Raw genomic sequence first — 16,493 nt, 5'->3', positions numbered from 1 at the left:
CCCACTAATGATTTCTGTAATCCTAATTTTAGGGAAGAATGCTTAATGTATTATCCCCAAAATGTCCATTGCTTTGTAGAATTTTAATCAAGCAGAATGTTAGTGTAGTAGAAAGGGTTAATGCTTTATGCAAGGTTGAGCTGTTTGTGGAAAAGAATCGAAAGGCAACAGGTTCCCTGGTATATACTTCCCACTAGAGCAAAGATAAATGTTATTAAAGCTTTAATTCAATATATGCTACAAATACTACAATGGTTATGACATCAAAACTGTAGAATAGATCTAAGTGAACCTTTAAATAAGTACAACAAAGAAATTAAAGCATTTCAGAAAGAACTTCAAAGAGGGGATACATTTTTAAAAAGGTCTTCTTTGAACTTGGGGCTTCTAGTAAAGATTAGATTAGGGAGGTACTATTTTAGCTTGTGTTGCCAATTTCTTCATAGTTCAGCAGCACTCCATGCCTTGGCTTGTGTGGGCAGCCCATTATCTCACACCTGTCTGTGATTGTTACCCATGCTCTGAATATGCCCTTGAAAATCAAAGAAATTGTAATTAGAATAAAATGGATAACAGACTTGTTATTGTGAGAAAAAAAGAATCATTATTTAACTTATGATATAAAAGTAAAGTCTGGTGCTCGAGAGCCGGAGCCTGCCATCAGCCTTTCTGTGAGTTTGTCTCTCATTTCTTCGAGCGTTGACACCTCTCACATCTTGGGGCCCCTGGACTGGCTGGAGCTGTTCTCTGGCACAAAAGTGCTGTAGTTAGAGAACTGCACATAAGTGGTCTCATCCACATTGGGGCATCAGTTAAATGTTAAGATTATAGACTTTGAATATAAGCAAGAATGAAATCAGTTTTTCCTGGAAAATGGGCAAGTGGCAATTTATTTATCATGTAAGGGAAATGGAGTCATTGGATCAGAGGCCAGGAACTTTGTTTTTTCCTTGAACAACATTTTATTCTACAAGGCATTGCTTTCTTTCATGGTCGATATGGGACATTTATTAGCTGCACAGCTACCAATCATTTCTGTGATGTTGCAATGCCTTTCTTTTACATTTTAACAGCTAACTCGTAATCCTTTCCTAACCCATTAAGCTAGAGTGAATACTATCTGTGTCCCCCAAAATTACTTGCATATAATCTTGTCTTAACACCTGTTCTATACAATTAATTATTAATTTTGTGTCAAATTATAAGATGGAAGTTAGTGATTTCAGTGACTTTGAGTCATGCACCTACTCGTATCTATTAACCAGCTGGTGCACTGTAGGTAAATAAATGTTTTTATATGAATCAGTGAGCAAGCACATGGATGAGACACATTAGGTTTTGGCTTCCAGAGATGAGGAAGGAAACTTCAAAAAGAGAAATCCTGCTCAGAATTCTTTCTGCATATTTGGAGAATATAAATACCATCATCTACCCTACTGCCATATCCACATTATGTAAATCACCATGTGGCTTATAGGTAGTACGTTAGGAATTTTTAATGAATTACTGAATAAATATATAAAACTCAAAAGTATACTTTTAATGTCATCTTCTGCATGAAAGACAATCTTTTGTTTTATAGGCTTCTGATTATCCTAAAGGGGACTTTGAGATAATGATAAAGTGGGAGATGAATTTTTAAAAATATTTTCTACTACATGTCCAAGGTATGGATATTTAGCTGTTGATTCAAACTACTATGTGCACTTATGCCAAGGAATTGCAACATCTATGTTCCAATTTTATGTGCACTTATTCCAATGAATTGCAATATCTCTGTTCAAATTTTTGGCATCAGGAAAAGTAAAATTTTTTTCGGTGACCCCTCTATAAAATTATGAATCCATGGGGAAACAGGGTAGAGATGCATTACCCCACTCACAAAATTCTATTTTTAGCCTACAGTCCCTCAGGAACCCAGATGAGGGCGATTGTGCGTTCATGGCTTTTTTCCCAGTACCTAGCTCCCCTTTCCAGATCACCTCAACGGTCAGGATGTCTCCAGCACTCTTTTTTCCATTGATGTGTGCAACCCTTCTAAGTGCTTTCGTGCCCTCAACTAGCTGATTGGTGGTAATCAGCCACCGAGCAGACTCCACCAGCCTCCTGTTGAAAGAACACAGCAAAGGATCAGTTAGCACTCAATGCTTAATTGTCACTTAACCTTAACTTGAGGTTCCTTTCTGCTTCCATATAATGCTAACATAAATTCAAGCAGTGTAACTTAATCAATTTGCCTTCTCCACTGTACTGGTCTTCCTAAGGATAGGGGCCCAATCACTGGGACATGTGCTGCTGCTTGCCCAGTGCATTAGCAGGGAGTTGGATTGGAAGCGGAGTACCTGGATTTGAAGTGTTGATCATGTGGATTTCTGGCTTTGCAGGCAGTGGCTTATCCCACTGCACTACTATGCTGGCACTAGGCCCAATTTTTCAACATATGATATGTTTTATTTTCACTAATTTCAAGGAAATTTTTAAGTTTCCTATTAATTTCTTCAGTAATCCATTGTTCATTGATGCTGTTTATGTTCCATGTAATTGTATAATTTCTGCAGCTGTTTTTGTGTTGATTTACAGTTCTAGTGACTATATATATGATATGATGTTGATTCATTAAAAATTCTTGAGATTAATTTTGTGTTCCATAGTGTATTCAAGGAGGGTTCCATTTGTTGATGAAAAGAATGCAGATTCTCCAGTTGTAGAAAGGAATGTTCTGTAAATATATTAAGTCAATTTGGTCAATCGTTTCTGTAAGTTCTGCGGTTTCTTCACTGATTTTTTTGTCTGGATGATCTGTCCATTGATGCATGTGTGGCGTTACAGCCCCACAATATTAATGTATTGGAGCTTACTTCTCCCTTTAGATATAATATCATGTGTTTTATATGAAATGAAGTGCTCTGGCATACTTGCATTTACATTTACAATGATCACACCTTGTTGACTTGTTCTCTTTTTTAAACTTTTATTTAATAAATATAAATTTCCAAAGTATAATTTTTAGATTATAGCGGCTTTCCCCCCATAACCAACCTCCCACCCACAACCTTCCCATCTCCTGCTCCCTCTCCCATCCCATTCACATCAAGATTCATTTTCAATTATCTTTATATACAGAAGATCAATTTAGTATGTATTAAGTAAAGATTTCACAGACTGCATCCACACAGGAACACAAAGTGTAAAGTACTGTTTGAGTACTAGTTATCCCATTAATTCACAAAAATTTATTATAAGAATATTTTGAAGTAATCAAAAACAAACTGATGAACTACTGAAATCCATGCAGGACATGACAGAAAAATCTCTCTCATGAAAATGAAATCTTAAGGAGGAGTCGAAATGAAATGAGGATTTTACTAGAACATGAAATTGAGATATTGAAGAGAAATCAAAATGAAATGAAGAATTCAATAGAACAAATAAAAAACATGTTTGAGAGCCTTAAAAACAGAATCAGTGAGGCAGAAGAGAGAATATAGGACTTAGAAGACCGAGTACAGGACAGTATGCAGTCAAACCAAAGAAAAGAACAGGAAATTAGAAATCTAAAAAATATTGTTGGGAATCTACAGGGTACTATTGAAAAACCCAACATTCGGGTTCTAGGAGTTCCTGAAGGTGAGGAGAGAGAAAGGATTAGAAGGCCATTTTATTGAGATACTAGCAGAAAACTCAATGAATTTGGAGAAAGAAAGAGACATCCAGGTACTGGAAGTACACAGAACTCCCAATACACATGAATAGAAGAGATCTTCACCATGATACATTGTAATCAAACTCACCACAGTGAAACACAAAGAAAAGATCCTAAAATGTGCAAGAGAGAAATGTCAGATTACTCTCGAAGGATCTCCAATTAGACTCACAGCAGACTTCTCATCAAAAATGGCGAGATATAGCCCAGGTACTAAGAGAAAAAAACTGCCACTCCAGAATATTATATCCTGCAAAGTTCACATTTGTGAATGAAGGTGAAATAAAGACCTTTCATAGCAAACCGAAATTAAAAGAACTTGTCACCACTCTTCCAATCCTGCAAAAGATGCTTAAAGATGTATTACACACAAAAACACAGAAACTCAGCCATCAATATGAAAGAAGGTAAAGGAAGAAAAACTCCCAGTAAAAGATCAAGGAAGATCAAAGCATATATTAGAAATGTCTTTGGGAACATGGCAGGGCAAAGTCACTACTTATCAATAGTCACATTGAATGTAAATGACCTCAACTCTCCAGTTAAAAGACACAGACTGGCTGAATAGAATAAAAAACAAAACCATCTATTTGCTGCTTACAAGAAACACATCTTTCCAACAAAGATACATGCAGACTGAAAATGAAAGGTTGGAAAACGATATACCATGCCAACAGAAACCAAAAATTAGCAACTCAGGAATCCCTAGAACACTTACAAACACATGGAGATTGAACAACATGCTCCTGAATGAACAGTGGGCCAAAGAATGAATCAAAAGAGAAATCAGAAACTTTCTGGATGCAAATGAAGAAAACAACACAACATAGCAAAACTTATGGATACAGCAAAAGCAGCGTTAAGAGGCAAGGTTATAACAAGTGGTGCCTATAACAAGACATTGGAAAGTCACCAAATAAATGACCTATCAATGCATCCCGAGGATCTAGAAAAACTATAGAAAACCAGAACCAAAACTTATATGAGAACAGAAATAATTTAAATTAGAGGAGAAATCGATAATGTTGAATCAAAAAAAATTATAAAAGATCAGCAAAGTTAGGAGATGGTTTTTTGAATAAATAAACAAAAATGACACACCATTGGCCCAACTAGCTCAAAAAAGAAAAGATCCAAATCGATAATACTAGAGATGCAATACGGAATGTAACGACAGACAAAACAGAAATAAAAATAGTCATCAGAAAATGCTACAGAAAGTTGTATGCCGACAAACAGGGAAATTTATCAGAAATGGATAGATTCCTGGACACATACAACCTACCTAAATTGAACCAGGAAGACATAGAAAAACCTAAGCAGACCCATAACTGAGACAGAAATGGAAACAGTAATAAAGTCCCTCCCAACAAAGAAAAGCCCAGGATGCATTGCTGAATTCTATAAGACATTTAAAAAAGAACTAACTCTAATTTTTCTGAAACTGTTCAGAACAATGGAAAAAGAGGGAATCCTCCCAAATTCTTTTTAAGAAGCCAGCATCACCTGAATTCCTAAACCTAAAAAAGATGCAGCAGAGAAAGAGAATTACAGACCAATATCCCTGATGAACATAGATGCAAAAATACTTAAAAAGAATGCAACAACACATCAGAAATATCATCCACCCAGACCAAGTGGGATTTATCCCTGGTATGCAGGGATGGTTCAATGTTCGCAAAACAATCAACGTGATACACCACATTAACAGACTGCAGAATAAAAACCATAGGATTATCTCAATAGACGCAGAGAAAGCATTTGATAAAATACAACACCCTTTCATGATGAAAATACTAAGCAAATTGAGTATAGAAGGAACATTCCTCAATACAATTAAAGCAATTTATGAAAAACCCATGGCCAACATCCTATTGATTGGGGAAAAGTTGGAAGCATTTCCACTGAAATCTGGTACCAGACAGGGATGCCCACTTTCACCACTGCTATTCAATATAGTTCTGGAAGTTTTAGCCAGAGCTATTAGGCAAGAAAAATAAATTAAAGGGATACAAATTGAGCAGAAAGAACTCAAACTATCCCTCTTTGCAGGTGATATGATTCTTCATTTAAGGGATCCAAAGAACTCTATTAAGAGACTATTGGAACTCATAGAAGAGTTTGGCAAAGTAGCAGGATATAAAATCAATGCACAAAAATCAACAGCCTTTGTATATTCAGGCAATGCCACAGCTCAGAAAAACTACTAAGATCAATTTCATTCACAATAGCCACAAAAACAATCAAACACCTTGGAATAAACTTAACCAAGGATGGTAAAGATCTCTACTTTGAGAATTAGAAAATATTAAAGAAAGAAATAGAAGAGGATACCAAAAGATTGAGAAATCTTCCATGCTCATGGATTGGAAGAATCAATATCATCAAAATGTCCATTCTCCCAAAAGCAATGTATAGGTTCAATGCAATACCAATCAAAATACCAAAGGCATTCTTCTCAGATCTGGAAACAATGATGCTGAAATTCATATGGAGGCACAGGAGACCTCGAATAGCTAAAGCCATCTTGTACAACAAAAACAAAGCTGAAGGCATCACAACACCAGATTTCAGGACATACTACAGGGCAGTTATAAGATGGATAGATGAATGGAACAGAATAGAAACACCAGAAATCAATCCAAACATCTACAGCCAACTTAGATTTGATCAAGGATCTAAAATCAATTCTTGGAGCAAGTACAGTCTATTCAACAAATGGTGCTGGGAAAACTGGATTTCCACATGCAGAAACTTGAAACAAGACCCATACCTTTCACCTTACACAAAAATCCACTCAACGTGGATTAAAGATCTAAATGCTCTGCATCTTGCAACTGGGGGAGTCAGCCCCAGAGCTATGCTCATGCACTCTATGTGAGCCTTGGCTGCTGGCCGGGGTATCAGTAAGCCAAGGATGGAGAACTGGTGGTTTGGCAGCTTCCTGGGTCTGAAAGAAGGTAGACAGGGCTGCCTGATGGCTCTGCAGGGGCATCAGTGGGCTTTGCCTTAGGAAACCTGCTTGGATACTGCTGAGCCTCTAGGAATGTAGGTGTTCGAACTCAGCTAGTTTGTATACTGGGTGTGATGAACTTCTGGGGGCAGTTGTTGGCTGTTTTAAGGACCCTGAATGGATGGGTGCTCAAGAAGGCACTGTGGATGAAAGGCCAGAGTGGAGGAAGGCCTAACATGGGCTGGGCTATTTCTCTGGGGGCAATGTAGCCATGTGGTAACACAGAAGCTCCCCTAAAAGGCCTCAGTTTGTGAGGACAGTAGGTATCTCCAGCAGCACAGGCTTCAGATTTCTGTGACATGAGTAGGAGTCCTGCTGATCATTTTCCTGTCAACGTCCCTTCTGATATAGAGTGAATCTTGAGTGTTGGGATTCTGGATGCTGTGGTCTTAGTTTCCCTTTTTATAAGGCCCTTGTGTATCTGCATGCTGGCAACATCTCTTCTACTTCCCTCCTCTCTTCCAGACTTGTGCCTCAGACACTCCAGTGAAATAGCTGTTGTTTTTTCCTGTGCTGGGCAAGTTTAAGTCAAGTCAAATTGTCTCAATATGAGTTCTTAGGCAAATCACCAGGCTGGTCAAATAATGACAACTTACTGTGAATGAGTCTGTGAAATAACTCAAATGCTGTTCTGCTAACAACAAGAATATAAGTCATTATTTTTTTTCTTCAAGACTACACCATACAAGAAGAGTAGGAAATAAAATTAGGATATGTTTAAAATACCTGAAACAAATTGTTCTTACTGGGATTCAGCTATTTTTCTAGAATGAAAGATTCACTGAATCACTGCAGACCTTAGCTTAGATTTCTGAAAGGTGATTCTTATATTTTTTGATATAAGATTTTTTTGATTAGGCCCTTTTTTTAAGGGCCTACTTTTGGAGGTCTTTTTCTTCAATTTTCCTAGAAGTTGCCTCCATGAAAATTCTTTTTTTTTATTGAAAGCTTTTATTAAATAAATATAAATTTCATAAGTACAACTTTTGGATTATAGTGGTCCCTCCACCCATACCTGACCTCCCACCCCCCAACCATCCCACCTCCTATTCCCTCTCCCATCCCATTCTCTATTAAGATTCGTTTTTAATTATCTTTATATACAGATGATCAACTCCATACTAAATAAAGACTCCAACAGTCTGCACCCACACAGACACACAAAATATAAAGCACTGTTTGAAGACTTGTTTTACCATTAGTTCTCACAGTCCAACACATTAAGGACAGAGGTCCATTGGGAACCAGTGCACAGTGACTCCTGTTGTTGATTTAACAGCTGATACTGTTATTTATGATGTCAGTAATCACCCGAGGCTCTTGTTATGAGCTGCCAAGGCTATGGAAGCCTGTTGAGTCCACAAATGCTGACATTATTTAGACAAGCCATAAGCAAAGTGGAAGTTCTCTCTTCCCTTCAGAAAAAGGTACCTCCTTCTTTGATGGCCCCTTCTTTCCACTGGGATCTCACACACAGAGATCTTTCACGTAGGTCATTTTTTGCCAGTGTCTTGGCTTTCCATGCCTGAAATGCTCTCATGGGCTCTGTAGCCAGATCCAAATGCCTTAAGATCTGATTCAGAGGTCAGAGTGCTCTTTCGTGCATTTGTTATTTTTATGAGTCTGCTTGTGTCCTGCTTTCAATGTTAGGTTTTTCTATCTCTTTTTAAAATTTTTTATTTATTTACTTATTTATTTTTTGACAGGCAGAGTTAGAGAGAGAGAGAGAGAGAGAGAGAGAGAGAAAGGTCTTCCTTTTTCCATTGGTTCACCACCAAATTGGCCACCATGGCCGGTGCATTGTGGCCAGCACACTGCGCCAATCCAAAGCCAAGGAGCCAGGTGCTTCCTCCTGGTCTCCCATGTGGGTGCAGGGCCCAAGGATCTGGACCATGCTCTACTGCCTTCCCGGGACACAGCAGAGAGCTGGACTGGAACTTGGACAGAACTGGTGCCCCAAATGGGACTAGAATCTTGGGTGCTGGCACTGCAGGTGGAGGATTAGCCTAGTGAGCCATGGCACCAGACTATAATATATCCCTTTTTTTTCTTTCTTTCTTTTTCTTTTTTTTGACAGGCAGCGTGAACAGTGAGAGAGAGAGAGACAGAGAGAAAGGTCTTCCTTTGCCGTTGGTTCACCCTCCAATGGCTGCTGTGGCTGGCGCGCTACGTCCAGTGCACCATGCTGATCCGAAGGCAGGAGCCAGGTGCTTATTCTGGTCTCCCATGCGGTGCAGGGCCCAAGGACTTGGGCCATCCTCCACTACACTCCCGGGCCACAGCAGAGAGCTGGCTTGGAAGAGGGGCAACCGGGACAGAATCTGGTGCCCTGACTGGGACTAGAACCTGGTGTGCCGGTGCTGCAAGGAAGAGGATTAGCCTATTGAGCCATGGCACTGGCCAATATATACCTTTTAATCAATGCCTTTTGCCCCTTATGAGTTCAATATTTAGACAGGCTTTTTTTCTTATACAATTCCTCTGAGGTCCTATTTCTCATGATACATTTTGTAACTTTCCACACAAGAGGTAAATTACTTATAGTCCACACACCTCACTAATCAGAAGTGTCCATGAACATAGTAAACATCATGTCTATCTTATTCTCTAAGACTCACCATTATGCCTTACTGACATCTCATAAATATTATTAGCAGACACTTGGTCTTATTTCAGTGATCCTTTTGACACTTAATCCTATCTTTATGATCATATATGAAATTAAAATGATCACTTTAACTAGTAAGATGGTATTGGTACCTGCCAACTTAATGGGATTTGGAGTCCCATGCATGCCAATTCTTAATGCTGGAAAAGCATACTCTTCTTGTGTCAGACACTTGCAGAGAGAAGCTCATTGTCTTTAGAGCAATATCACATGGACAAGAGCCCCCCAAAAATCTCCATGACGTAGTGCCTTCCAAAGTTACATAAATAATGTCTTTGCCTCATGACTTTGTACATGTTGTTATATATTAAAATGATTTCATAATAATTCTTTCTCTAGTGTACCACAATGATGCCTACCAAGTCTCAGCCCCCATGGTGAAGTCCCATTCTCTTCCCTTCTTTGCATTTCAAGTAGTCCAATGGTTATGAATAGAGACCATGGCTCAGTGTCAGGCCAGTACCAAACATGTTAAATGTCAAGATTTTCCCATGTGTTCCCACAGTAGACTCCCCTGTGGTTATACATACCTGGAGAGCAAGGAGAGGACAAACAAGGGTACAGACACAGTCAGATGCAGTGTGTGCCAGTCTCGAATGGCAAAAGCTAATCCTCCCAAGAGTATCTGCCCAACACTGTGGGCACATAACATCAGTGTTACTCCTATATGTTGTGACTTGGGTGATGCCCACTCTGATGCTGAAAAATATATACAGTTATTTCAGTCAAAGGGCAAATTCTAGGTCAATTCAAGGCAAGATACAATGAAAGTCTTAAATTTTTAACTTACCAAGAATGGTAGAGTTGGACAAAACAATTATGATAGAAAATCCGGCCAAGAAGCGTAGAATGCAGAAGATGAGGAAGGTGGGAGCAAAGGTGGCACAGGTGTCCGTGATGGCTGTCTGGAGGAGACACCATGTGTAAACCCCCTTCCTTCCATACCTAAGAAATAAGATTACTTAGGAAGGAAATAATGTGTGGAAAACTTAACACAAGATGGTACATCTTCAAAGTCAGGATAAATGTTTGTTGTTTGGAACACTGCATTGGAGGCTAGTGGAATAATTATATTTGTAAACAACAGAAATCACAGTTGTAATCCTCCTAGTCCCTTGAGTCCATTATCAACTATATCTCAGTCAACAATCACCAGGAAGACATTTTCCATATGAAGCCATATGAAAGAAAATGAAATATGGGTAGTTATCCCAAAAGTTTGTTATACATAAGTACACATTGAATATAGTGTTTAGAGCAGTGAGGAGTGAAATCAAGAGAGCTATACTTTCTCTCTGATCAACACAAAGCCTTTCAAAAAATAAGGCACTCACTAAACTAGTCCCTGGTCATAAAAAACATTCTCTAGACAAAAATCCTTTTTTTGTGGATTCTGATAGCCCCTACTCACAGCAAAGTATATAATTTTACAACTTAAACTACCATATATTAATTTGTTTCATTTCTATTTTAAAAAATTGGAATAATATAACATGTGATCCTATGTTATATAATGTTTCCTGTAAATTGATGCATGTGATGATAGCTTGTTTTTCTTATTGTTGAATACAAATGTGCATGAGGGACAGGCATTACGGTGCCATGGCTAAGCTGTCAGTTGGGATGCCTGCCTTCCAAGTAGGACTGCTACTTTGAGTCCCAGGCATTCTGTTTCTCATGCAGCTTTCTGACAATGCATCTTGGAAGGCAGCCAATGATGGCTCTAGTACGTGGGTGACTGCTACACATACGGGAGACCCAGAAAGATTTCTGGGCTCCTGACTTCACCCTGGTACAACCTTGGCTGTTTTGGGTATTTGGATATGAACAACAATGGAAGATCTCTCTCACTTGGTAACAGCCTTTTAGTAATGAAAAGAAACACACCGTAACAAATAAACTCACATGAATATGTCAATATGTCATATTTTAAAATTATACTGCTTAGATGTCTAAATAGCACTCTGGCCTCAGAATCAGCCCTTGAGGCATTTGTATCTGGCTGAAGAGCCTATGAGAGTATTTTAGGCATGGAAAGCCAAGACACTCTGGAAAAAAAAAAAAAAGAAAAAGAAGACCTAAATGAAAGATCTCAGCGAGTGTGATCCCAGTGGAAAGAACGGGGCCATCAAGGTAGGAGGTACCTTTCTCCGAAGGGAGGAGAGAACTTCCACTTTGACTATGACCCTGTCGGAATAAGATCAAAGTCGGCGAACCCTAAAGGCTTCCATAGCCTTGTCAACTCATGACTAGAGCCTAGGGAAATTACTGACACCATAAACAAGAGTGTTAAATTGTTAAATCAACATCAAGAGTCACTGTGTATTACATCCCATGTGGGATCTGTCCTTAATGGGTTGTCCAATGTGAAGTAATGCTATAGCTAGTACTGAAACAATATTTTTACACTTTGTGTTTCTGTGTGGGTGCACTGATGAAATCTTTACTTAATATATACTGAATCGATCTTCTGTATATAAAGATAATTGAAAATGAAAAAAAAAACCTTGGTGTAAAATTGGAAATTACATAGAAAATTAATCAATTTTTTAAAAAAATCGTGTAGGATCTCTGTCATTAATGTGTTGTACACAGTGACTTAATGCTATAACTAGTACTCCAACAGTATTTTTCACTTTGTGTTGCTATGTGAGGGCAAACAGTTGAAATCTTTACTTTATATTTACTAAACTGATTTTCTGTATATAAAGAGAATTGAAAATGAATCTTGATGTGAATGGAAGGGGAGAGAGAGCGGGAAAGGGAAGGGTTGCGGGTGGGAGAGAAGTTATGGTGGGGGGGAAGCCATTGTAATCCATAAGCTGTACTTTGGATATTTATATTCATTAAATAAAAGATAAAAAAAGAAAATTTGAAAAAAAAATAAAATTATACTGCTTAAAAGTGTAACGTAAACTTACGTTTCAAGAAAACTTATTCAGATATTATCTAAACTCTTTCATCCATTTGCTCACCCACTGATTCTGCAATTTCAATTGTAGTACTGAGGTTGGTGTTTGAAAACTAGGGGCTGAGATCCCAGATGATTAAACAGGGAAGTACATGCTGACTTTGACCTCAGGAAGATACCAGAAGAATAGGGGAGGGACCACATTCCCGGGGCAGAGTTGGAGAAAAGTTTGTAGTGGAAAGTCAACAAAATAAGGGAATAGACAGAATGGAAAGCTAGGGGCAAGTTAATTCTGTACATGTAATATGTAACTGTGTAAGCTCAAAGTCATAGCTGTTAACTAAGACAACTGGATGGCAATGAGCATCTGAAGTTCTCCGGATGTTCTGGTAAGAGACACCCTGAGTGACAGGCATGGTTGCCACCTTCAGGAGAGGCTGTTCCAGGACACACAGAATCTCTAACTTCTTATACCAAACCATGTCACCATAATTTCTTAAGATTACCTACATTTTATGGCTGCAAACAATACCTATTGTACCTATTTCACAAGGATCAGCTCTCAGGTTATGCTGTAAGGTTTAGCAACACACATACCCCAAATTGCTTCACAACAAGAGATTTTACAAGAATGACTACCCACTGTATATGTGCATCTATGCTGCAGACACAAAGTGATGGCAGTCTACAAGTGTCCACCATCAGTGACCTCACAGGTTCCAGGTGTTTCATATCATCGCCAAGGCCAATAACATTCTTTCACAATTTTGTGCTTTTGAACATGCCTCAAATTCTCTACTTATCCTTGTATTGAACTCACTCCAACTCAGAAATCTCACACCTTTCAATATGCTTTGGAAATCACTCATGAAACTTGCTTGAATCTTATTTAGATGTCTTTTTATGTCTCCTATTTTGCACACAATGAATAGATTTGTCATAACAAATTATAATATCCAAGACATGTAGCAAATATGCTTATTGTTGTAGCTCCCTGAAATCAGACAATTAGGTGAGTATGTAGCCCAACATAAAGGGCACAGTGTGAGCTGACCAAAGTCTTCTAAAATAAATGATGTGTGGATCATGTGATCAACAACCCAAAATAAAGTGAGGTGACACTTACCTGTCTGAAAGATAGCCAAATATCAGACTTCCCAGCAGCGACCCACTCATGAACAGGGTTTGAACCACTGATTTTTGTGACTGAGACTCACAGACGAGGTCCCACTGAAGAGGAAGGCAGCACAGCAGAGTTTTAGGAGAGCTTCAGCCCTTTGGTGGAGCCTGGCCACAAACTCCTCCATATGATACACACGAGCTCCTGCTACGGGGTTCTCCTTCTTCTCCAATTTCATCTACAGTCACTTCCCTCTGGTTGCCCACACTCTAGAATTACTGAAACTTATATCAAACTTTCGAATGCCACTGCCTCTTTTACCTCCTACCCGTCTGATAATCTGTTACCATGTGTGTACGCGACTTTAGTAATTTTTCTCCAAGAGTACCAAATCCATTTATGTTCAACACATTTGTTTGGTACCATAATTAAAATCACATAAAATGTCATTTAAAGAAACCTAAGTTACAATTTTAAATGCTTAAGAAGCTTTTTTCCTAAATCCTGTCATCAACATGTTACTCCACAGCTTATGTTTAATTAATATAAAATGTTTGGTTTTTGTTTAACTTTTCATTTTAGATGTTTTAAAATTAGGAAACCTAAAATTTTAGTTAAGTGAAGAGTTCCCATAAAAACCATACAGAGATTCCAGTAATTTTAACATCATATATATTTGTCAGTATCCATAGCCACTACCAATTTTTCTGTAGTTTTAAAAATCCAAGCATCCTCTGTGCATTCCATCCCTCACAGCCTAGTATTAACATAGTAATTAGCATAGTAATTAACAACTATGCTTATATTGAGGTTTATTTTAGCTCCGATATATGAGGAAGTACATGTAACATTTGTCTTCCTGTGTCTAAAATATTTCAATTAACCTGATGTCTTTCAGTTCTATCCAGTATGATGCAAATGACAGGATTTCATTCTTTTTAAATAACTGAGTGGAAATCTATTATATATAAATTGTATTTCCTTTGGAAAATATTCATTTATTACATATTTGAAAGTCACAGTTACAGAGAGTTAGAGAAAGACACACACAGAGAGAAAGATCTTCCATGCACTGGTTCACTCCACAAATGGTTGTAATAGCCAGGGCTGAGATGGGGCAAATGCCAGGATCTGGAACTCTGTCTCAGGGGCCTAAGCACCTGGGACATGTTCTTCTGCTTTCCCAGGAGCATTAGCAGAGAAGTGGAGGAATTTGGCATCAAATCAGTGCTTACAGTGGACACCAGCTTTGCAGGTTGCATATTAACCCACTCAACTACAATGTGGGCACCCGTATTTTCTTTATTGATTCATGCATTGGAAACCTGGTTGATGTCAAATCTTGGCTACTGTGAAGAGCAATGACCGTGGTGGAGCAGAGATGACTTTTTGAAACAATGATTTCATGTCTTTTGGATATATACCCAGTGGTGAGTTTTCTAGGTCTTAAGGCAGTTCTCTTTCTAGTTTTTGAAAAAGTCTTATACTCTTTCCTAATGGCTGAACCAATGTACATTCCAGCAATAGTGTATAAGAGTTCCCTTTCTTCCACATTCAGGGCAGCCAAAGTTACTTTTTGCCTTTTTGATAATATCCATTCTAACTGGAGTAGATGATATCTCATTTTGGTTTTGATTTTATTTTCATTTCTGTGAGAGCTAGTAATATTGACCATTTCCCCCACATATCTGTTAGCCATTTGTATTGGCCACTCATCCAATCAGTTAAAGAGCTTCAACAGGACTGATGCCTGGATCCTATGTATATAGGTTCTGATTTTCTTGCACTGTGCATCAGTTTTGCAATCAGTACTGAGTAGCACTGACCCAGCATAACATTTTGCATGTAGCACTTCAATTATGTTTAACATTTAGGGTTATCCTTTCTATATAAAATGATATAGTAGTAGGTTGAGGTATAGTTTGTTCAATTCATTAACCTCCATACTAGCACCCTTGACTATTGTGGTACAGATAAACAATTGCTAATAGCTGAAGGAATGAAGACTTTCTTCATTTGATAAAACAAGTTGGTATAGAATTCTCAGTCCATTCTTTGTGTTAACTACAAACACCTTCCGTTCACATCACTTCTTTAAAGTGATTTAAATGAGGACTCTTACCTTAGTCACAATGGTGGAGGAGAAGGAGCTCTGATCGTACACCCAGCCATCCACACAGGGCTCTGTGTCTGACTCACTTACATTGGGGAAGGTCCCGTTCAGATGAAGGAGCTGCCACTGGGGGTGGGTGAAGCGACGGCACTTCTCTGGCCTCAGGTTTGCGTCCAGTGGGATGGAGACTCTCAGGAGGGCGTCTTGGCTGAGGATGTCAGAGTCATTGCCAGAGGCCGTGTGGTTGTCCAGGAGGGGCACCCAGCAGCGATGCCCAGGGATGGCTGCAGTGAAGTTCTCCAACAGAATATGAGTGTATGTTATAACATTGGCGACAAATAAGAAAGCAATCTGAAGGATCTGAAATCTCCCCAGATCTCCAGCTTGTTCCAGGAGCACATCGAAGGCCATTGAGGCTGAGCAGGTTATCTCCAAGGTGAAGCACAGTGACTGTACGGAGATAAGTTCAGAGGAAGAAAATGTTTCCTTTCACCAAGTCCTCTAGTGCTGTGTTGATCTTGGCCCCACTTTCTCAATAGGCCCGGTCTCAGCACTGCAGAAGAGCAGAAGCAGGAGTTTCCACAAGTTCTTTGATTTTGGCAGCCAACAGGTTAAAACATGTCACAGATGTAATTATTTGGCCAAGAGACATCAGTTATTGATGACTGATCCTGCTACAGCACTTCTCCATGAATGATCGTGACCCCTGAACTTCACGAGAGTGGAGCAGACTTTCAGCTGGATGGAATCTCCATATGACCTAAAGTAGACATGCTCAGTGTCTGTACTTATTTTCAGAGAATTGTTGCTGGAGACTTACAAGTGAAGTGCCTGATGGTGTGTCTCTCAAGCATCAGAGCAGTGCTTTTTCTTAGTTGAAATGGATTCTAACTCAAGGTTAATGAAAAGACTCTTAGTTAAAAGAAAGCAAAGTGGAATGTTGACTGGAAATGCTGACTGCTGGC

At 38.8% G+C, this 16,493-nt stretch overlaps 1 protein-coding gene across 1 annotated transcript in view; it reads right to left on the bottom strand.

Annotated features, from left to right (window-relative positions):
• The window catches only part of LOC133764138 (steroid transmembrane transporter SLC22A24-like), a 29,630-nt gene extending 13,691 nt beyond the window's left edge, over window positions 1-15,939 (bottom strand). The window contains exons 1-5 of the mRNA XM_062197815.1: window positions 15,538-15,939; window positions 13,422-13,525; window positions 10,175-10,329; window positions 9,915-10,083; window positions 1,983-2,106 (exon numbers count right to left, since the gene is read on the bottom strand). Coding sequence (XP_062053799.1) covers window positions 1,983-2,106; window positions 9,915-10,083; window positions 10,175-10,329; window positions 13,422-13,525; window positions 15,538-15,939 — 954 coding nt within the window. The remainder of the gene's footprint in view (window positions 1-1,982; window positions 2,107-9,914; window positions 10,084-10,174; window positions 10,330-13,421; window positions 13,526-15,537) is intronic.
• Between the last annotated feature and the right edge of the window lie 554 nt (window positions 15,940-16,493).

Source organism: Lepus europaeus, chromosome 7, assembly GCF_033115175.1.
Source record: "Lepus europaeus isolate LE1 chromosome 7, mLepTim1.pri, whole genome shotgun sequence".
Lineage (NCBI taxonomy): Eukaryota > Metazoa > Chordata > Mammalia > Lagomorpha > Leporidae > Lepus > Lepus europaeus.
This window is presented reverse-complemented; position numbering and strand designations above follow the sequence as displayed.